General features: G+C 35.4%; 1 protein-coding gene across 3 annotated transcripts in view; it reads left to right on the top strand.

Annotated features, from left to right (window-relative positions):
• MED13 (mediator complex subunit 13) overlaps positions 1-17,207 on the top strand; it is a 104,440-nt gene extending 87,233 nt beyond the window's left edge. For 2 of the 3 annotated variants that reach the window (XM_045986033.1, XM_045986032.1), the window contains exons 21-30: positions 957-1,176; positions 2,440-2,631; positions 2,827-3,050; positions 4,879-5,021; positions 5,519-5,677; positions 5,792-5,977; positions 7,897-8,045; positions 9,852-10,025; positions 12,714-12,814; positions 13,174-17,207. In XM_045986033.1, coding sequence (XP_045841989.1) covers positions 957-1,176; positions 2,440-2,631; positions 2,827-3,050; positions 4,879-5,021; positions 5,519-5,677; positions 5,792-5,977; positions 7,897-8,045; positions 9,852-10,025; positions 12,714-12,814; positions 13,174-13,306 — 1,681 coding nt within the window. In that variant the 3' untranslated portion in view covers positions 13,307-17,207. Of the gene's footprint in view, positions 1-956; positions 1,177-2,439; positions 2,632-2,826; positions 3,051-4,878; positions 5,022-5,518; positions 5,678-5,791; positions 5,978-7,541; positions 7,866-7,896; positions 8,046-9,851; positions 10,026-12,713; positions 12,815-13,173 lie in introns of those variants that run through there. The other variant, XM_045986034.1, reaches the window with a different exon arrangement.
• Positions 17,208-24,137: the final 6,930 nt, after the last annotated feature.

Genomic DNA, 24,137 nt, shown 5'->3' with positions numbered 1-24,137 from the left:
CAACTATACTGTGATGTTTGAATATGTTCTGTGACATGACTGTTAAGTAAATTTTCCTTTGCAAATCACTACCTTGATTTAGAAGTCACTACTGAACCAGTCTGTTCAGAGCTTATTAAGAACCATACAGAGATTTGAATCTCAGCTCTGCTATTTACTGGCTATGTGACTTTAGGAAAGTTGTCTGACTTTCTGAGCATGTTATCTGTAAAATGGGAGCAGTAGGACAATGATGTACACTAAGTGCTCTATACAGTGTTTTCAAACATGTGTGATGATTGCAGCTTTTTATTTTATGATGAAGGTATTGAGTGAGCTTCCTTTTTGATTTATAGGTTAGGTTAACATGAGCTTGGTAGTATCTTTCAGCTACCCAGATGCATTTTGCTCAAAGTTAAACTTATTTATGTGAGTAAAAACAAACTATTAATTTACCCAGATTGATGCATTCATCTTGAACATTTAAATAGATTTGGAGTTTTAAAAAAATCATATCACCACCCAGGAATGAAGCTTGTGCATTATTAAAGTTATGAAGTATGAAATGAATATGTATAGGCTATTAATGTAATAGAACATTGACTGTCTGAAAACCTGGTTTCTTTCTGGTCTAGCTCTGCCTTGTGATTTAGCAGCTAAGTTAACTATCATTGTCTCAGTTTTATCACTTAAGCACCAAGCTTTCTAGTGTTTCTGGATATTCTGTGGTTTTAGAAATTCTATCCCCCTTTTTAATACAAGCCCTCTTAACGTAAGGGTATTTTTATACCATGAAATTGTGTGTATAATGTTTACTATTCTATTTGGAGAGAAAGAGATGTCCGCAATTTTTAGAGAAGGTCTCTGACACCCTACCAGAAAAAGGGTAGGTTATTAAGAACCTGCTTTTTGATATTACCTCAGAAAGTAATGGTACAACTTTTTTCCTAACTGTATATTTCTACCTTAAATTTTAGCACAATGGATCGGGATAAAGTGGGTATCCCCACAGATGGTGATTCACATGCAATCACTTATCCACCTGCAATTGTTGTTTATATAATTGATCCTTTTACCTATGAAAATAAAGATGAGAGCACTAATTCTTCTAATGTATGGACTTTGGGGCTACTTCGATGCTTTCTGGAAATGGTCCAGACTCTTCCTCCTCATATTAAAAATACTGTTTCTGTACAGGTAAGAGTGACCACTTTTGCAAGTTAAATTTATATAAAACAGTTTGATATAGACAGAAGTTTGAGAAATACTATTTAGTATCAAAGTAGGCTTTTTTTTTTAAGCCAGGTTCTGTTATATTTCACTTTAAGAGATATTATAATAGAATCTTTAGGGATTTTATAAAAGATAAACATAGGGGTGCCTAGGTGGCTCAGTTGTTAAGTGTCTGCCTTTGGCTCAGGCTATGATCCCAGGGTACTGGAATCAAGCCCCACATTGGGCTCCCTGCTTCTCCCTCTCCTACTACCCCCTGCTTGTGTTCCCTCTCTCCTCTCTCAGTCTGTCTCTCTCTCTGTCAAATAAATAAATAAAATCTTAAAAAAAAAAATAAACTTAACAATCAAACCACAGTAATAATGGAGAATAAAAAGATTGCATTTAAGTACATTAAATATTTCTCTTGTGTTATTTTTATAAACCAGTTTTTAAATTCATAAGAATTTAAAGATTATATAGATCCAGAGCATGGATCTATATAAACTAGGGTTCTACATAAGATATATTGCAAATAAAAGTAGAAATTAATGATATTAGGGTGCTAGGGTGGGTCAGTTGGTTAAGCTTGTGACTCTTTTTTTTTTTTTTTTTAAAGATTTTATTTACTTATTTGACAGACAGAGATCACAAGCAGGCAGAGAGAGAGGAGCATAAGCTTGTGACTCTTGATCTTAGCTCATGTCTTGATCTCAAGGTCATGAGTCCAAGCCCTGCATTAGGCTACGGGCTGGGAAGCTCAGTTGGTTAAGTCCCTTATTCTTGATTGCAAGAGTTCAGATTATGATCTCAGGATCCTGGGATTGAGCTCTTTGTCGGGCTTTGTGCTCAGTAGGGCATTTACCTGAGGATTCTCTCTCCCTCTGCCCCTCCTGCCACTCACACGTGCTCTGGTGCCCTCTCAAAATAAACAGCTCGTTTTAAAAATTAAAAAAAAGGAAATTAATGATACTAACTTGCTTGCAGAGATTCTGAATTATTTCTTTACAGACTCTAGTAGGACTAATCAATGGCAATATTAATTAAGTGCCATGTAGAAATTTTAAAAGGTTTTTACATAAACTGTTAGTAAAATTGATTATTAAAAACCTATATAAGAAAATTCTTTAGAATATAGTTTTAATTACATTTAAATTTTATAGTAAACATTTTTAGAGTTTTAGATCCATGATTCTTATTTTTATTTTTGGAAGTTTAACCTTTGTAATATTTGCCTATAATTCTTAGATTGTTCCTTGTCAGTACCTGTTGCAACCTGTGAAACACGAAGATAGGCAAATCTATACCCAGCATTTAAAATCCCTGGCTTTTTCGGCCTTTACCCAGTGTCGGAGACCACTTCCAACATCAACCAACGTGAAAACATTGACTGGCTTTGGTCCAGGTTTAGCCATGGAAACTGCTCTTAAGAGTCCTGATGTAAGTATGTTTTCCATGACTAGTTATTGAATGACTATACATTTTATGATTTTATACAAAACTAAGTGCAGTTCTCTGTTTCGTTCTCATTTTCCAATTTTCTTAAAATTGGGTAGAGATAATATATCACATTTTCAATAAAATATTTTTTTATGATTGTATAGTACCATAGTACCTTAATTTTTTATTTTACAGAGACCAGAGTGTATTCGACTTTATACACCTCCTTTTATTCTGGCTCCAGTGAAGGATAAACAGACAGAGCTAGGAGAAACATTTGGAGAAGCTGGACAGAAATACAATGTTCTCTTCGTGGGCTACTGTTTATCACATGATCAAAGATGGATTCTTGCATCTTGTACAGATCTATATGGAGAACTTTTAGAAACTTGTATCATTAACATCGATGTCCCAAATAGGTACCTCTGTTTCCTTAAGTGTATCACTATATCATCCATTTAAAGAAATTCTCTGACACACACAATGTTTCATTTTTAATGAATAGAAAACTGTTTGGAGGATCATGTACATTAAGTTTTGAGATTGTGGGTGCTTTTCACTTCTTGGGGTGGTGAATATATTGTATAATTAGAATTAGAAATAATTGTGAGTGGTCTTTGTTACACAGACAAAAGAGATTACAGTATCTAAATTCTATCTAATAAGGTTTGAGGCAATAATTTCAGCCTAAGAAATTTTAAAGAATGGAATGAGAGACCCTCTTCATATAAAAAAGAGCGTCCTATAGCATTTACTTCTCTGAAGTGCCATCTGAAATACAGTCCCGAATTAATTAACCTCCTTTACTAAAATTGTTGACTAAAAATTTTCCTTTTAAATGTTGGAATGTTTTCTGAAAATGGTGGCCTTGTTTTTAGAATTCTTCTTGGTGGTAATTAGCTGTCATACTCAGTTATTTATGAGGGCTATAATAGATCACAACAGGTAAGCCTCATATTAACTTATAACCTATAACTTACATTAACTTATAACTTAAAATCTAATAGACATTTCTAGTAACGTGTTTCAAGGGTAGTGAAACTGAAAGGCAAGTCCATCAAGTAATGTTCAATTTTGAGGTTTGGTTCCAGCCCTTATTTTTTTATTATATAAAGATCAGTTTCTTTAAGTTCAGAAATTAATTATATGCAGAAATGTTTAATGAATATTATGTTGTAGTGGTGCTGAAGAAGTAGAATAGAGAAACATTAATTTTATATTATTGGTTATAAAGATTTATTGACCATTTTTTAATAAGCCTTAGAGAAATACTTCATACCTTATTTCCTTGAAACAATTTTGATTTTTTAAAATGCTCATTAAGTGAATTTTGGAAATATTATGCTTACCTATGAAGGATGAAAAAGAGTAGAGAACGAATAAATCACCTTTCCAATACAAAGACAGTATTGCCATTTTACTGAGAGTAGAAATGAGGTATTGGTTAAAAGGTCCAACTCCAGAGTTGTGGTGACCTGGGTTCAAATCCCAACTCTTCTACTTACTAGGTATGTGATCTTGAGAAAATCAGGTTAGCTAGCTGAGCTTCAGCTTACTTCTCTGTAAAACTGGTTGAATAATTTTATCTGCCTCATAGGGTTTGTTAGGCTGAAATGAGGTATTACATATACATTGACTCGGCATAATACTTGCTATGTATTAAGTACTCAGTAAATCATAGTTATTATTGCTCAGCCACAGAGTGCCTAGGGCATGTACTTGCCTAATAAAGGACATGCATGCAGAAAACACAGCAGTGTTGTTTGGTCTGAGAAGAATAGTATTTTGTTTAATATTCTTCAATTTAAAGTATAGAGCAAGGGTTGGCACACCATAGCCTGTGGGCCAAATCTGGCTACACAGATTTGTTTAAGTATTATGTATAGCTGCCTTCATGCTATAGAGCAGAGTTTTTGTTACAACAGAATCTTGATGGCCTGGAAAGTTTACTATGTTGGCCCTTTAAGGAAAAAGTTTGCCAATCTCTGGTGTAGAACAGTATTTCTTATGAATTTTGGTGGTTCGTGGACAATTTTTCTTTTTAAGTTAAGAATCTGTTTTAGTGTGTATTATGAAAAACAGAAAGTAGCATGCAAAACCTATGGTTTTATGTATATTCTTGCTTAAGACTTAAATAAAAAAAGCCAGCATTAAAATTAAGGGACTAGTGTTGCACCAAATTTGAGCTCTTTTAAAATGTTCTCATATGAAATTTAAAATACTCAATTATCTATTTACTTACAACAGGGCTCGTCGGAAAAAAGGATCTGCTAGGAGGTTTGGTCTACAGAAGCTTTGGGAGTGGTGCTTAGGACTTGTACAAATGAGTTCATTACCGTGGAGAGTTGTAATTGGCCGCTTAGGAAGGATTGGTCATGGAGAACTGAAAGGTAAGGTTGTGCTTTGATTGTCAAGTGCTTCAACTTCTGTTTCATGTTAATTAATACACCATCATACTACTTCTAGATATATGTACTGAATAAAATGCAGAGGTTATAAAAACTAGTTTTTTGTTTTCAAAGAGGAATCACATATGTCTAGGACACAAATGGCCTAATTTCAATTTTAAAAGGACATTTTAGTATATTTTGACTTTAATACCAGTGTTGTTACTACTGTTCTTATTTCTTGTCTTCCAGTTTTCCTCTTTCTGCTTATTATTCAGCTCATCCCCTGTTTAACAGATACTAATTGATGTTGATACACATTAAAGTTAGGGGAATAAAGGATATGGAGTAACATCAGCAAGAAGAGATTTTTGGCTTGATGATTACTCCTATATGAGGAATTCACTAACTTTAAAACGACTGTGTTTTAACTTTCGTTTTAGAGGGCTTAACAGTGCTGTTACTTTTGATATTTTTTTTTTTACTGTTGATACTCACAGATTGGAGCAGCTTGCTGAGTCGTCGAAACTTGCAATCTCTAAGTAAAAGGCTCAAAGACATGTGTAGAATGTGTGGAATATCTGCTGCAGACTCTCCCAGCATTCTCAGTGCTTGTTTGGTAGCAATGGAACCCCAAGGCTCTTTTGTTATTATGCCAGGTAGCTATCCTTAGTTTATGTCAGATTTAATTCTTCATGTGCTTGTGTTTCTAGTATTATGTAAAGTTGATATTTTTTTTTATTGAAAGAAAAAAAAATTCTCTTTATTTTCAGATTCTGTGTCAACTGGTTCCGTATTTGGAAGAAGCACCACTCTAAACATGCAGACATCTCAGCTAAGTACCCCACAGGATACATCATGTACTCATATACTTGTGTTCCCTACTTCTGCTTCTGTGCAAGTAGCTTCAGCTACTTATACCACTGAAAATTTGGACTTAGCTTTTAATCCCAACAATGGTAGGTGAATTGTTCTTTAAAAGTTTGCAAATATAAAATAAGTTTTGATGCTTGTGGCTGATTTTAGGCTGAAGAGTGCCTCCCCAATCCTATCCTTGTCCGGTAAATGTTTCTGAAACCTATGAATGTTTACCTTAGATGACCAAAAAAGACTTTGCATATGTGATTAAGTTAAAGATTTTGAGATGGAGAGGTTATCCTGGGTTATGCAGGTGGGCACTGAATGCAATCACATTTATCCTTATAAAGGGAAGTAAAGGGAAATTTGATGATGCACAAAAGAGGAGAAAGTCACGTGATGGAAATGGAGGGAAGAAAAGTCAGAGAAACAATGCTGTACTGCTGATTTTGAAGATGGAGGAAGGGGCCATGAGCCAAGGAATGCAAGCAATGTAGTGCTAAATGCTGGGAAAGAGAAGAAAACAGATTTCCCCTGGAGCCTCCAGAAAGAACATAGGCCTCCTGCTTCCCGAGTTTGACCCAATGACCAGTACTTTGATTTCAGCCCAGTAAAACTGATTTTGGACTTTTGGGCCTCAGAACTGTAAGACAATGAAGGTGTGTTGTTTTGAGTCAATAAGTTTGTGATAATTGGTTAAAAAGACAATAGGAAACTAATACAACCATTCTTCTACCTTATTGATATTGGAACTAGTGCTATGAATTATCTCATAAATATTTACTTATTTTAAAAGGCAACAATTTGATCATAAAATGCAGTTTTTTGTCTGTGCTGCTTGCTACCTGTGCATAGACCATAGACTTGGCAGCACATTTTATATTCCTTTCTAAATTGATTTGCCATATTTATATAAACTGCCATAGTAGGGAATAACTCTTATAGATAAATTTACAGATTACATTTTATTAGAAGAGAAAATAAATGGTATTCGATTGTTGCTCTGAGGTACCTTAGAAAATGGCACATCTCTAAAGTCACAAGTAGGGGGCGCCTGAGTGGCTCAGTTGTTTGAGCGTCCCTCTCTTAATTTCAGCTTAGACCATGATCTCAGGGTCCTGGGATCCAGCCCCATGTCAGGCTCTGTGCTCAGCAGAGTCTGCTTGAGTTTCTGTCCCTCTGCTACTCCCCCAAATCTCTCTCTCAAATAAATAAATCTCAAAAAAGAAAAAATCACAAGGAATATTTATTTTCTTCTTTCAGTGTGTTATACAATAACTTGAATATATTTTACATAATAATTGGACTAATAATTGTGTCCCACTTTAAGTACATTTTCATTTCTAGCATATTACATTTGTTTTCATTTGCTGTTGCTGCTGTAGCAAATTGATACTTAGTAGCTTTAAATGTCACATGTTTATTATGTTACAGTTCTGGAGATCAAAAGTTTAAAATCAGTCTTAACTGGGCTAAAGTCAGTGTGTCTGCAAGGTTGGTTCTTTCTGGAAGCTCTAAGGGAGAATCTGTTTCTTTGCCTTTGCTAACTTCTAGAGACCACCTGCACCTCTTGCTCGTGGACCCTTCTTCCATCCTCAGCAGCAGCAGTGTAGCATCATCACATCTCCATCACTGACTCTAACCCTACTGCCTCCCTCTTATTAGGACCCCTGTGATTACATTGGACCCACCTGGATAATCCAGAATAATCTCCCCATCTCAAGATCCTTAGCTTGATCACATCTGCAGAGTTCTTTATGGTAACATATTCACACATTCCTGGGATTAGGATGTGGACATCTTGGGGGGGAGGGCATTATTCACACTACCACATGCTTGTTTATAATGTATAATTGTTTATATGGCTCCTAAAACAGTACCTGGCACATGGTAGACATTCAGTAGATGTTAATTAAATTAACCCATTTTGGTTAAAATTTATTAATTTATTTTAACCCTCCTATATGACCGCGGGATGTGAAAAATGGAGGATTTATTTATTTTTCTTTCTCCTATGTAGATGGAGCAGATGGAATGGGTATCTTTGATTTGTTAGACACAGGAGATGATCTTGATCCTGATATCATTAATATTCTTCCTGCATCTCCAACGGGGTCTCCTGTACATTCTCCAGGATCTCATTACCCCCATGGAGGTGATGCTGGCAAGGTAACCCTGTTACAAAAGTTTAGTTAGTCTAACTGTCATTCATTAACTTATTTATGGATTGATACATGAGCTAAAACACTGTTTTTTCCTTGGAAATTAGTAAGAAGTGAGATTAATAGAACATTCTTGCACTTCTGTCTTACAGATGTTACTGCTTTGAATTGTGCATTATAAAGAGTCTCTTAAGGTTCTTCTGTCCCTGACTTCGTTTTCTAGTCTTACTTTTGTAGTTTTTCTGCCACTTTACCATACCTTCTAATCAGGTAGAGGATCAGATTATCTGCAAATTAGTATGTGCTGTAAGAGCTGCCATTCATATCAGGGCTTTTTTGGAGGAACATAATAGAAATACTGGTTTTCGGGGCACCTGGGTGGCTCAGTGGGTTAAGCCTCTGCCTTCGGCTCAGGTCATGATCTTGGAGTCCTGGGATCGAGCCCCGCATTGGGCTCTCTGCTCAGCAGGGAGCCTGCTTCTCCCTCTCTCTCTGCCTGCCTCTCTGCCTACTTGTGATCTCTGTCTGTCAAATAAATAAATAAAGTCTTTAAAATAGAAAAAAAGACTGATTTTCTCCTAAGAACAGAAGAAACACTGACCATCTTCCTTCTTTCCTCTATGTTAGTTTTCAACATTTGGGAAGCAGGCTGTCTTGTCCTTCTATTTGAACTCAAAACTAATGGGGCTTCATTTGAATAACATCTTTGAGTGAAATTATACATAGTGGTTATTTGATTGTTGTAGAATGCACATGTTTAGAACCTGCCCTTTTAAAATAAGGATCTTTCTCAGTTTTACCTTGGATCCTTTCCTTCCCCTCTTTTTATTTAAACCTGGACAGAATTGAGATTATTGTAGTGCCTGGTTGGGTCATCTGTTAAAGTATGCAACTCTTGATTTGGGGGTTTTAAATTTGAGCCCCACATTGGGTGTAGAGATTACATAAAAATTAAAAAAAAAAACAACACAAAAACTTGGGGGAAGAGGCAAGATTATTGAAAAAATATATATGTATATAGAATAGCACCAGTAATCTTACAACTTTAATAAAATTGTTTTTTACTTTTAGCAGATTACCTTCCTTTTACATGTATTTATATTTTAACTTTTCAGTACATATAAATTTAAGTATATTGAGCTTTATAAGGTTGTTTTCCCGTAATTGTTATATCATGCCCAAAATGTTGGACATTTGAGTATCTTATTTTTTTCTGTTATAGATAATGGTGAAATGAACATTTCCTTGCATATCATTTTCTTCTTTTTATTTATTTCCTTAACATAAATGCCAAGAAATACATGGACTAATCTAAAGGATATGAGCATCACTTGATAGTCATCCCTTCCTGTTGCCATAGTGCTTTCCAAAACACTAGTAACTGCATTTTACAGTGTTAGATGAACAAAGCTAAATTTAATTTACTTACTGGATTGAGCTGTGGTGGTCAGGAATTAGTTGAGGGAATAATTAGGAAGTAAGTTAGGAATTTCATTGAACATTTTGTATTTTCAGTTGGCTAGAAAGGTTTAAACACACATACACTGAACATGGGCTCAGCATCATAATACAAACTTATTAAACAGTTGGAATATTTATTTCCTCATTTAACTCTTAAAACTCATTCTTTTAATATTGTTACTAATTATGATCTTCTAAGTACATAGCAATTGATTTTTTTCCAATATCCTTTAGTATTTTTTTTTAGGTTGATGTCATAATATAGTGAGACTGATTTCCATAAACCATTCTGTATATCTAGTGCCAAGGTGTATCAAATGAACTAACATACTTTTAATTTTCTCTTTTTAAGGGTCAGGGTACTGATCGGCTACTTTCAACAGAATCTCATGATGAAGTAACTAATATTCTTCAGCAACCATTGGCCCTTGGTTACTTTGTATCAACTGCCAAAGCGGGTCCATTACCTGACTGGTTCTGGTCAGCATGTCCTCAAGCACAATATCAGTGTCCCCTTTTTCTTAAGGTATTTCCATTTCTATGCCACTTCCTAAATAATGCTGATTGATGCCTTAGTTCCAAAGAAATATAGAGGTGTCTAAGGTCTTATTAAATGAATTGTGAAATATGACAAGATCACAAAGAACTTATCTAATTATGAAACAGCTCTACTAAGTTCAAACTTTTAATTTATCTTTTCATATTTCTGGGACCCTTGCTCTTAATATTTGCAGCTGCACATATGAAGTTTAGAGCTGGGTGAACCTTATATTACTTTTAATCTAACCTTTTCATTTTCTAGGTGAGCATATTAAAGTTCAGAAAAACTTACTTGTCCAAAGTCATAAATTGGTAGTAGATCCAGAACTACAGTCTGGGTCCTTTCATGATTATACTATTATTCTTTGAATTACATCACACTGCTATTATGCCACAGTATTTTGGGGATTAAAGGATTCATAATTTTCTAAGAATATATTTGATATTTAGGTCCATTTACTATCTCCTTAAAACTTCTTTCTAGCTTTGTGTAAATTGCTATGTTAAAACTATTAAGTGGTTTCCAAGTGCTAAGATTCTCAGACCCATACTGACTTATTTATCAAAACAAGTTCATTAGCAAGTGACATAATGAGGTTGAGATACATTGTAAAGTGGTAAAATGATATGTGAAAGCCCTATCCAGGATTTGTTACTTCTGTAGCTTACTACTATTCCAAAATAGGAAATTCAGATCTGATTCACTTTTTATTACATACATGCACCAGAAGTTGACTTTTATTCCAGAAGTCATGCTAATCTCACTTCTTGTCAGTTGATTTTTACTCTTAGAGTAAAAGTTGGATACTATGGTTTAGTTTTGGGGGATTATATTTTAGTGGGTACCTGAACCAATAGGCTTGCCCTCTTTTAACCCTGTTGCTATCTTTATACCCCTGGCCCACATACCATTGAGTCAGTGACATTTGAGCCTAAGCATTGAACTTCTGTAGCACATTCATAAAGAATACAACAGCTCTTGATCTGAATTGACTATTGATGCAATAATATATTTAGGGAGTGTCAGCCAGGGTAATCAATTTTGATCACATATGACTTTTCTTCCCCTTGCAATATATATACAGTAGTCTATACAGATCTCATTACAAGAACATATTCCCAAGAGTGTTTGTGCAAAATAGTAGTCATTGGTGTTTCTAGAAAACAAAGGGTTCTTTGGTCTTTTGGGAAATGTTGCACATGCTTTCTGCCCCCCTTTTGTTGTTATATACATGTATGCACATTAGAGTCTTTGAAAAAACAGCAGTAAATAACATTTACTTTGAAAAAACAACAAAAAGTAAATAACATTTACTTTGAAAAAACAGCAGTAAATAACATTGTATACCTACTACTTCCCAAACTTACTTTAATACACAAAAAAGCAATTGTGTAACACCAATTCATAGTTCATGACCTTAGTGTTTCACAGAACATTTTTTTAGGAAACACCACTTTACAAATTGTAAAGTCCAAGGGACTATCCAGATTCTTTTCTACTCAATATTTATTTGCAGAGAGGATAGTGTAAAGTGGGCATTCACCCTCAGATACAGTGTAACAAGATTAGGACTTCTGGTCTGAATTACCAGGTAAGGCATAATTTACCGTAATTTTGTTCACCTTTTGTTTTCATACATTCCATTTTATTTCCTATACCATAGGCAATAAAATCACCAGATTTTTTTTTTAACTGGGAAAAATAATGGATTGTTACCTAGTTGATTAAAAAATCTTTTTATCATAGAAATTAAATAGTAATTTCTAGTACTGACTATTCATCTAATTTGTAGTAATCTGCCATATGAGACGACTTCTTATGACTTAAAAATCAAGAGTTTATGGGCAGTTAAAAAATATATATCTTTGGTTATATTCTTGAATATATAACACAAGAATATAAATATATATATAATTACAATTATAGAGGAGAAATCACCTAAATATGAAATAGTACCTTTTACAGTATACAGATCTGCTAAAAGAATTTCTCCATCTCTCATAGTTTTTTTTAACACTTTATATATATTGACTCAATAAACAAAAAATGATTCACTTTAATTGAAATTCCTTTTTTCCACTCTTCATTGTCATACCAAAATGGGTGTGACAGTTGTCACCAAACCTCCAGTGTGAAATTGCATGGGCAAAAGAAGGCATTCTATGCACTGTACTAAAGTGCTCACAATTCCACCATAGGTAGGTTTGTTTAAAATTATAGATTTGTAAGCAGTATATTTGCATATGCTTACTCCTCGTATATTTTTCAGTGCTAGATCTTCATGTATGTGTATAGTCTAAAGTTCTAAGTAACCTGTAGACAGACTGTTCAGGTTTATCAGCTTAGCGCTTCTTTAAACATTTACACATCTAGGCATGTTACACTCAGAAAATAGATGACTTTTAAAATACCTTTTAAACAAGTTTTTTAAGGTTTATTATGTGGTCTCAAAAGCAGTAGAGCTTATGAAAATAAAGTAAGATTGAATGTAAGTTATGCACTTAAAAATTAATTCTGTAATAAGTTGGTTAAGCAAGAAGAACAAGCATCTTTATAGTGGTGCCCATTCATTACATAGGTCTAAAATGTATTTCATCAAGGACGAGACCTTGGAAAAATAAGGTAAAACCAACAACTTTTCCATTTGGCTGACTGATTTCCTATTTTTTTTAGGCCTCTTTGCACCTCCACGTGCCTTCAGTGCAATCTGATGAGCTGCTTCACAGTAAACACTCCCACCCACTTGACTCAAATCAGACTTCAGATGTCCTCAGGTATAACTCTTTTTTTTTTTTTTTTTTTTTTTACCATTAAAGGTTCTCCATTGCATCTTTGAAAGAATATAATGTTGATTCTCATGTAGTTTTCTCATATTTGGCAATAATTTACAGTCGTGTACCCTTGGATCTCTAGATGAAGTACATCATTCAGAATGAGTGCTTTTCTTCCTAGCATGTGTAATCTACTTTTGAGAGTACTTTTTATGAAAATTAGTTAATCTTTAATCTCCCCTAGAACTCTTTATTCTATACCTTCCACCGTTTTTTAAAGTGGCTCTGAATCTTAGATGCCATAATTGGGAACTACTTCCAAAATCTACAGTGAAAATAAATACATGACTTATACTTTTCAGGTTTGTTTTGGAACAGTACAATGCACTCTCCTGGCTAACCTGTGACCCTGCAATCCAGGACAGACGCTCATGTCTCCCAATTCATTTTGTGGTGCTGAATCAGTTATATAACTTTATCATGAATATGCTGTGATCTTCATTCATTGGAACTGTACAAGAAAAAAACAAGGAAAATATTTCGCTGCAAGATTAAGTTACAGTTATCTTCTCAGTGAAAGTCATCTGTGATGGGGTCTAATTCTTATTACTTCAACAAATATTGTTTTGACTTGGGGGGAGGGGCTATAACCCTGCTATTTTTCACTGACTATACTGAACTCTTTAGGATGATGACTGATCATACAAAACGTATTATAACATTTTCGTAGCAAAATTAACCTTTTTTTTTCCAGTCACAGTATTTGTGAAAAGTAATGAGCCATAGTACCCAGTCATGTTAAGTGAATATTAAAAGCATGGAGAGGAAACATGAGGAACAATGAATTTCAACATATGGCTTCAGAACATCAAGATGTTCTTGTATTGGATTATAGTATCTAGTATTCAAAAATGCCTGCATCTCTTATTTATTGTAAGTTTTTAAATGTATAAATTGTCTTATATTTCTTAACCTCTTTTATAAAAATTTTCCTAGAAGGTTTATACTGCCTTCTTGCTTTAAAGCAATTGGTCTAAAATATATGTAATCGTCTTAATTAAAAAGTTGCAGTAGGGTTGCTTTTAGAGTATTATTTTTTTGTAAGGGGGTGGGTGGGACGGACAGTAAATTTGTATTGTCTCAATGTACAGTTTAATGGGGATAGAGGGGGAATAATGTCCATACCATTGTGTGTGGAGGATTTACAGCTAAGCTGTAGTTGCAGAGTACATGTACAGTAATGAAGTTCACTGTGTTTATAAATTAAAAAGGTACCAGGTCTTACAGCATTTTATATATCACACCTTTACAGAATAACATGATGGCAATATACAAGTGATATTGTTGGGTGGTTTAACTTAGAATAAAATGAGAATTCTTCAGTTATATTTTGTACTATGGTTTAGGGCTATGACTAATATTTCAGGCCATTTCCAGTGAAAGAAACTTAGTTTTACAAGAAAAACATTTGCTACTGAATGCTTAAACTAATTTTGGTGTTTAATGTTACATGCTTAAATGTTTTGTTTTTTTTTTTTGTTTTTTGTTTTTTTCAGTTTTGACAGTGGCACATCTAGGCATGGGAATATTATTAATTATGAAAATTATCTTCAGGATCTGCTATAAGGTTGAAATTTAGCCCAGCTCTAGGCATTTTACAAATTATTTTAAGAACAGTCACTCTGATTGTTTGACTTTTGTGTTTTTGTTTTTTTTTTTTTAAATTAAAGATTGGGAATGTGTGTGAGAGTATGCATATGTATGGGGGTGTGTGTGTGTATGTGTGTGCAATCAAACTGTGGTGTAAATAGATTCTCAGTGAATTCTGGTATTCAGACTCTATTCCACTAGTTAAAGAACCATTTTCTAAACTTAATCTGTTTCCTTTTGCCTTTTTTATTTATTTAATTTTCTTGGTTTGGAGATGGCAGTCCCAAACACCAGAGTCTGTACTTTTCTGTAACACAGCTCAGATTAAGGCAGGGCATATGCCAAGGAGGTTCTCACCTCCCTAAAGAAGGGACTTGAATTTTAGGGACTTTAATTCACCCCTTCCTTCTATACAGCTTCCCCCCTTCTTGTTTGCACATGCCAAGAGAAATGTTTTTAATGCAGGCTTTACCCCGTTAAAACGTTATTTCTACAGTGCTGCTCACAAGAGAGTCCAAGTTAGCCTCCTACCTGTGTTGCTGACTTGAATTCACAGTCACCAAGTCTACCTATCTTTCTTGGAAGCAGTCTAGCAAAATTCCGAATTTGTACATTCACTAATTCTCCACAAAGACAAAATCAGTTGTATTTACAAAACTGTAATTCAGTATGTTTTATTTTGTTTTTACTGAAACTTGTTTTGTAAATACTATATGCTTAGCTTAAATATCACTTTCTTATGAACAATATAACTTCCTTAAATTGTGTATATTAAAACATTAGCAAGTCTTGTTTTTTCTATAAAGAACACAACTGGTGACAAAGGTTTTCAATCACTTCTTCAAAATTACAATGCAATTCCAGTGGTCAGCATTTTTGAAATTAAAATTTAAAGATCACATCTCTGCATTCATTTTTAAATTATGCTAGCACACTACAGATTATGTTGGCATGTTTTGTTCTGTACTTAAACTTGTCTGAGATTTGAGGGAAAAGATGTTTATTTGGAATTTCTATAAAAAGTATCTTTTTATATACTTAGCTCAGTAGTGACTTTTAAAAATAAAAGCTATATTCTCAGTTGTTTAATATCACTAGCTTATAGTAACCACACCTCAGTTTGAAAATAGATTTTTAAAAAATTGTTCCCTGACAGTTTCTTTTATATGGAGCCATAAGGAAGGAACCCAGTATACAATTCCTTTTTATCTGGGAATCAGGGAGTAGTTCCCAAATATACAGGATTTACTGATAAGATTTTTTTTTCTTCCCTTCACATACAAGTTCACACTTAAATAGAACATTATTAAATAGCCATTAGAAAAGGTCAGGAGACTTATTTCAGAAAAAAATTAAGCCTTTTATGCAGGATGATGGATCTGACTTACTAATGTATTGTCACAGACAAGTATGGGTAGTTTTTTTGTTTCTTTAAATGGTAAAGCAAAATAATACATACTTTATACCAGTTGATCACCAACACCTTGACTTCTTTGTTACAGTGCTAATGTCTGTTTTTTTGTGCAGTTATCCATTACCAAGCAGGGTGGAAGTTCAGTATTTTGACATTTAAAAAGATTAGTTATATAATGTCTGCTTCCAGCCAGTGAGAAACATCTAGCCATACTTTCTTATGCAAGCCATTCAGTTATCAGGACTGTGAATTAACACTGTATGAATAAATTTCTGTACACCTTATTGTTTGGCCAGAAGGCCACCAAGTGTACTTATATGTAATCCTTAAATTTTAAAGTAGCTGTAATTTTTAAATCTTTCTAAACTTTTCTTAAACCACTAAAATTAAGCTCTTACTACTTAGCAACTATCCTCAGCTGTATTCGTACTCAATTGTCAGTATGGCACAGATTACTGTATTAAAATATTCTTTTCGTCTTCATATTTACCTTCTGAGGTAATTTTTTAACTTAATGTGTTACTACAAAGATTTGCAGATCTTTAATCAAGCACTATGTTAATACTGTAATATCAAAATACTATGTTGCATTATTTAAAATGTTCAAATTGAATACATTAAAAGGAAGTTTTTAAATGCTGTTGCATCATATAATTTGCTATTCATCCACTATGGCATCACATATCAGTCTGTTAATACATTTAATGTTGCATGAGTAATGTTTTGGTCTGGGTTTCCTCTTAAGATTTTAGTTTGTCTAAATTAAGGAAAAATGTTTTTGACATACTTTTTTTTTTTTTTTACACCCCCACCCCCGCCAACCAGCTAGAAATCTTAACCTTCCGGTTTTTCTTGGTGTTTTAATGGGCCCAAGAACTGTGGTTTAAATTTTCATATGTTTTCTCTTTTGTGGAGTATGAATTAAAAACTGGATTTGGGACCTAAAATACTCCTCAGGTTGATGTATTCATGAAGTTTTAAAATAGCTTTAGTTTTCAAAGTAAACTGGATTTGTGGACCTTAAAGTTACTGAGTTTAAACTACAAATTGTAACATTACTGGACATGTCAGCATCAACTTTCTCAAAATAGCTTGGTCACTTTATGAAGGGGCGTTTTAAAGTTGTTGTTTAGCAGTGACATTTGATATGGTCCAATTGTTGTTTTTTTTTTTTTTTAATGTGACAAAAAAAAGAATAAGGAACAAACACTATTGCTGCCGAATGCCATAACACTGAGTTGTACAAATTGTGATTGAGGAAATGAAAAGGTTTATACTTTTTAAAAAAAAAAACAAAACTTCAAATGGAATAAATTATTCATGAAGCCTTCATTGTGGTGTCTCATTCTGTTAAAAATATTTCCATCTTAAACTTATGTAAAAATTAATAGTATTTTTTTTCATTCTAAGTGGAAAGGGGTAACCTAAAAATTAATGGACTTTTAATTTCTCTATCTGAAGTATTTTATTTAAAAAGAGATTTTACCTGTATCAGTGATTAATGTATAAGAAAACTGTATGTACATATATATTCCTTTTAGACTGATCAGTTTGGTATCAGTTTTCTAGTCTAAAGTTACTTTCAAATATTTAAAGCTTAGTTCAGTCCTATTTGATCACATAAATGTTTTGAAACAATATGTAGGGGTTCAGATATGAGCAATCCATTAAAAATACTTTGTGGGGCACCTGGGTGGCTCAGTGGGTTAAAGCCTCTGCTTTTGGCTCAGGTCATGATCCCAGGGTCCTGGGATCGAGCCCCGCATCAGGCTCTCTGCTCGGCGGGGAGCCTGCTTCCTCCTCTCTCTCTCTGCCTCTCTGCCTACTTGTGATCTCTGTCTGTCAAATAAATAAATAAAATCTTTAAAAAAAAATACTTTGTATAGGCACCCGTTTTAAATATTTTTGTACAGACTTAAGCTGAGTAAGGACAAATCCCTAAATTGTTGTGTTCATTTTGAAATAGTTTCTGTCAGCAGAAGTTTTAAAATAAGGCTTTAAAAGGAGGTGTACATTGTTGGAACTTAAGTTACTCTACGTCTCACAGTTCATATTACCTGTGATTTTTTTTCATGGTAGCTTAAAATCCTTTATGGCTGCTTCTTGATCTAAATACCAAAAGTCTTGGGGACGCCTGGGTGGCTCAGTTGGTTAAGTGACTGCCTTTGGCTCAGGTCATGATCCCAGGGTCCTAGGATCGAGCCCCACATTGGACTCCTTGCTCAGTGGGGAGCCTGCTACTCCCTCTCCCTGCTACTCTGCCTACTTGTGTGTGTGCACGCTCTCTCTCTCTCTCTCTGTGTCAAATAAAATTAAAACAAAACAATACCAAAAGTCTTATGTATACCCTTTCTTTTCACAAACCTCAAAATGGGCTTCTTTCATATGTTTTCCTTCCAGTCTCTTAGGCATATGAGTTCTTTGAAAGCCCTATGGTTATTTTTGCCTTAAGGTTTTTCCCACTTTCCAAATACACCCTTTATGTTCTGTAGAAGGCTCAAATCCAGAATAATTAAGGCATGTCAGAGGAGAAAAATGCTTAAAGGCTGTAACAGGACTTTTAAAACATGCTTCTAGGGGCACCTGGGTGGCTCATTTGGTTGAGTCTGCCTTCAGGTCAGGTCATGATTTTGGGGTCCTGGGATCAAGTCCCACAGAGATGCTCGGTGGGAATCCTGCTTCTCACTCTCCCTCTCAAATGAGTAAAATCCTAAGGAAAAAAAAATATGCTTCTAGTAAGATCAAGGATGTAAAAAATGCAAGGGATCACGTATTTAATCCTTTTTATCTTCCTTCTAAAGGGAGAAACTAAAAACCAGCTTGAAGGGTCCTTAAGCTCTAAAATGTAAAATAACTTGACTATGATGAAATTAAAATCTGAGATAGTTAATTGACAAAAAGGACTTAAAGGTGCCAGGTCCAAGAAAGTTACATCCTTGGTACTAAAAGAATTTGTAGATAATGATTTCAGAAATGCTGTAGAAAACTGGAAGTTGCCAGAGGAGTGGAAACATACAACTTTCCCGTTTTTTAGTTTTAAAAAGTTAGAAGCTACAAATTTAGTTGAAGAAAAAGATCATTAGACCTGGGTGGCTCAATGGTTTAAAACCTCTGCCTTCCGCTCAGGTCGTGATCCAAGAACAGCCCCGCATTAGGCTCTATGCTCAGCAGGGAGTCTGCTTCCTCCTCTCTCTGCCTGCTTCTCTACCTACTTGTGATCTCTGTCAAATAAATAAATAAAATCTTAAAAAAAAACAACAACAAACCCAGCATAGTTTCAGCACTCTCTGTTTAATAGACTTTGCTGTACACTAGTTATGATATAAATCTTTTGACCTCTAGTCTACTGACAAACATAACTTGTATATACATAATTATTACCATAGGCCTTCTACTGTAATATAATAATGCAGTGCATATACAAGAAAGAGTAGAATAGTTGAAATCAATCTCTACATTTTATTTTGACAGCATTAGCAAACAATACAGAGGTGCATATTTAGGTTATTTAATAAGGTTTCATGGTATCATTACACTGAAATCATTAATTCAAACCAGTATTCAGTACCATACTGTGCCAAAGGCAAATAAAATATAGTTCCTGCCCTCCAAGTACTTATATTCTGGTAGGAGGATGAGGGATTTTTGTTCTTGTTTTTTGTTTGGTTGGTGTGTGTTTTGTGTTTTTAGGAGAGACAAGTTCAAACAATATAGTGCAATATGTGAAGTACTATGATGGAAGGAAGCAAAGGGTGTCTTGGGAACATTGATAAGGGATACTTAAATCTAATGAAGAGATAGGTGGTTTGTCAAAAGATTTGGAAACACAAAATGAGACTTAAAGGATAGTATTATATAAAGAGACTAAAGGAATTTCAGACGGAAGGAACCAGTTGAGGGGGCGGGGAGAGGGCCCATAAATACCATGAAGGATTTGGGAAACAAGCAGTTCTAACAGACTAAAACAGGTGCTTATGAGAGATAGATAATGCAGGAGTCCAAGCCAGAATTAAGAAGTCAGACCATGAAAAGCTCTTAATTTTGAGTGCAACCTTAGGGAAAGTGAACTTTATCCCAAAGCAAGGAAGTGTTTTAGTAGTTGGGATGATTAATAATTAATTGAACAATCATCCAAAAAGGCCTGATTAATGGAGCTGTATCAACCTGGAGGGTTGTCTCTAATCTTGTGCTATAGAATCTTGGCTGGACCTAATTCTATTCACTATTTTATTCATGAAATTAATGAAGATATGATCTGCATAGCCAAAGCAGAAAGCCAGTGTAAAAGAAGAGTCCAAAAGATCTCAAAGGAGAAAACAATAGAAGGAATCCTAACGATATAAAATAGGACACTATTGAGGATAATTATAAAAAGAGTACCATGTTGGGACGCTTGCCTAGCTCAGTTAGGCATCTGCCTTCAGCTCAGGTCATGATCCTTGAGATCAAATCCTACATCTGGCTCCTTGCTCAGTAGGAAGCCTGCTTCCCCCTCAGCCTCCTGCTCCTCCTGCTCCTCCTGCATGTACACTCTCTCTCTCCCTGACCCCCCCCCCCCGCCCCGCCCCACCGTGACAAATAAATAAAACCTTAGGAAAGTCCCACGTTGAGAAAACTGGAACTAGATGACTCCTGAGGTCGTTTTATTTTGAAATTCTATGATTATATTTCCAAAGAATTAGTCTTTAAATACAGAGGTCTTCTAATTTCTTGAAGCTCATTTCCTTGGCAATAATCTACACCTAGTATACCTGAAACATCATATTGTTTTTTCTTTCTGTTTCTCCTTTTCTTTCTCTCCTTAGTCTTACAGAAAAATAGTTAAAGTGGGAAAGAGTAAAGTAAGCCAATCAGAGAATATTTACCTCACTTAGGAAGGAGTTGCTGTTTTGACCTGAAGCATGTTTCACCATATCTAAACACCAGTAATTTTAAGACATAATCTTATGTACTACTAAAACATAAAAAATGCTAAGTAAATTACACTACTGATTTTGAGACACCCCAATTTCAGAGGCTCATTGGTGGCTCAGTTGGTTAAGCATCTGACTCTTGATTTTGGCTCAGGTCATGATCTCAAAGGTTGTGAGATCGAGCTCCACCATGGACTCTGCACTGGATATGAAGCCTGCTTAAGATTCTCCGTCTCTCCCTCTGCCACTTTGCCCCACTTGTGCGCATGCTCTCTCTCTCAAATATTTTTTTAAAAGACATTCCAATTTCATAAATGTTAAAAAGTAAAAAAAATGGGCACCTGGGTAGCTCTATCAAGTATCTGAGTGTCTTAATTTTGGCTCAGGTCACGATCTCATACTCTTGAGATCAAGCCTGACATGGAGCTCTGTGCTCAATGCAGAGTAGGCTTGAGGATTCTCTTTATACCTCTCCCCCTGCCCCTCCTCCCATTTTCTCTCAAAAAAATAAAAAATTAAAAAAAAATAAAATCTGAAAAAAGTTACCACAGAGTTGATGAAATATATCTTTTTGTGAGTAGAAATGGTAATGAGCTTAGTACCACATTGATCTTAAAAGGGGGTTATTCCCTCAAGCATTTTATATCACAAAGGGTACACCATAATTAGATAAGATACTCCTTTAATAATCAAAGTTTTGTGGTTTATAAGCAACCAAATGTTAGGGCTACTTTACCCTTCTATAAGTTCTTAATCTGTCTAAATACCACAGCTGCAAAATCTTTAAAAATTTATTTTAGTTTGGGAATGAGTGTCAGAGGAAGATCTAAAACTCAGAAGTTCATGAGTAGTGGTATATAGATATCTACAATGGAATGCTATTCAGCCATTAAAATATGAACTCTTGCCATTTGCAATGATGTGGATGTAACTAGAGGGTATTATGCTAAGCAAAATAAGTCAATCAGAGAAAGACAATTATATGATCTCTCTGATAGGAATTTGAGAGGCAGGGTAGGGGGTCTTGGGGGGAGGGAGGGAAAAATGAAACAAGATGGGACCAGGGAGGGAGACAAACTATATAAAAGAGACTCTGAATCTCAGGAAACAAACTGAGGGTTGCTGGAGGGGAGGGGGGGTTGGAGGGATGGGGTGACTGGGTGATGGACATTGGGGAGGGTATGTACTATGGTGAGTGCTGTGAATTGTCTAAGACTGATGATTCACAGAGCTGTACCCATGAAGCCAATAATACATTATGTGTTAATAAAAAAAGGTTCATAAGTAAATCTTTTTTCCCTAAGTTCTATATGATGGTCAAAAAGATTTCACTGGCAAACACTGCAATGTAGAAAGTCTGACTGTGTGGATGTAAGTGGGGAGAGGCCTAGAGCCTGGGATGACTTCCAGGTTTCTGGCTTGAGCAATTCTGGGTAGTGGGTGATACTCACTGAGGTAAGAATTGGAAGAGAAGAATGGGATCCCTGGGTGGCTCAGTGAGTTAAGCAGTTAAGCATCTGCCTTAACTGCCATGATTCCAAGGGTCCTGGGATTGAGTTCTGCATCAGGCTCCTTGCTCAGGGAGGAGCCTGCTTCTTCCTCTGCCTCTGCCACTCCCCCTGCTTGTACGCTCTCTCTGAAAAATAAATTTTTTTTTTTTAAAGATTTATTTGACAGAGAGAGAGAGATCACAAGTAGGCAGAGAGGCAGGCAGAGAGGGGAAGCAGGCTCCCTGCTGAGCAGAGAGCCTGATGTGGGGCTCGATCCAGGACCCTGAGATCATGACCTGAGCCAAAGGCAGAGGCTTAACACACTGAGCCACCCAGGCACCCCCCTGACAGATAAATCTTAAAAAATAATTGGAAGAGAAAGAAAGGGGACTTAGTGTCAGCACTCATCACCTTTATACTCCAGCTATCTTATTTGGGCTGGAGTGTTCTGCTCTTTTCTTCTTCTTCTTTTTTTTAAGATTTTATGTATTTATTTGAGAGAGAGAGCACGAGAAGGGGAAGGGTCGGGGGAGAACCAGATTTCTGAGCAGGGAGCCCTTTGCAGGACTTGTTCCCATGATTCTGGAATCATTACCTGAGTTGAAGGCAGATGCTTAACTGACTGAGCCACCCAGGCACCCTTTTCTCCTTTTATAAAATTTAAATTCAATTAATTAACATATAATGTATTACTAGCTTCAGAGGTAGAGGTCAGTGATTCATCAGTCTTACATGTAATACCCAGTGCCCTTCTTAATGTCCATCACCCAGTTAGTTACCCAATCCCCACCACCCCCACCCCACTGGCCAACAACCCTGTTTACTTCCTATGATTAAGAGTCTCTTATGGTTTGTCTTCCTCTCTGATTTCTTCTTGCTTTATTTTGTCCTCTCTTCTCTGTGATCCCCTTTTATGTCTTAAATTCTGAGTGAGATCATATGATAATTGTCTTTTTCTGTTTGGCTTATTTTACTTAGCATAATACCCTCTGGTTCTATCTACATTATTGCAAATGGTAAGATTTCATTTCTTTTTGATGGCTGAGTATTTTTCCTGTGTGTGTGTGTGTGTGTGTGTGTGTGTGTGTGTCTATATACAGACACACTATATCTTTATTCATCTGTTGATGGACATCTGGGCTCTTTCCAGAGTCTGGCTATTATATACATCAGTTGCAGGTGCCCCTTTGGATCACTACATTTATATCTTTAGGGTAAATACCCAGTAGTACAATTGCTAGATCATGGGATAGTTCTATTTTCAACTCTTTGGGGAATCCATACTGTTTTCCGGAGTGGCTGCACCAGCTTGCATTCCCACCAACAGTGTAAGAGTATTCCCCTTTCTCTGCATCCTCACCAATAATCTGTCGTTCCTGACTTGCTAATTTTAGCCATTCTGACTGGTGTGAGGTGGTATCTCATTGTGGTTTTGATATGCATTTCCCTGATGCCAAGTGATGTGGAGGTTTTATTCATTTGTCTTTGGATGTCTTCTTTGCAGAAATGTCTGTTCATGTCTTCTGTCCATTTCTTGATTGGATTGTTTGTTCTTTGGATGTTGAATTTGATAAGTTCCCACAGATCTTGGATACTAGCCATTTCTCTATGTCATTTGCAAATATCTTCTCCCATTCTGTCAGTCATCTTTTGGTTTTGTCAACTGTTTCCTTTGCTGTGCAAAAGCTTTTTATCTTGATGAAGTTCCAGTCATTCATTTTTGCTTTTGTTTCCCTTGCCTTTAGAAATGTGTCTAGCAAAAAGTTGTAGCTGAGGTCACAGAATTTGCTGCCTGTGCTCTCCTTCAGAATTTGATGGATTCCTCTCTCACATTTAGGTCTTTCAACCATTTTGAGTCG

The sequence above is a fragment of the Meles meles genome, chromosome 18, assembly GCF_922984935.1.
Source record: "Meles meles chromosome 18, mMelMel3.1 paternal haplotype, whole genome shotgun sequence".
In the NCBI taxonomy this organism is placed as follows: domain Eukaryota; kingdom Metazoa; phylum Chordata; class Mammalia; order Carnivora; family Mustelidae; genus Meles; species Meles meles.
The sequence above is the reverse complement of the archived record's forward strand: the minus strand, read 5'-3'. Positions and strand labels throughout refer to the sequence as shown.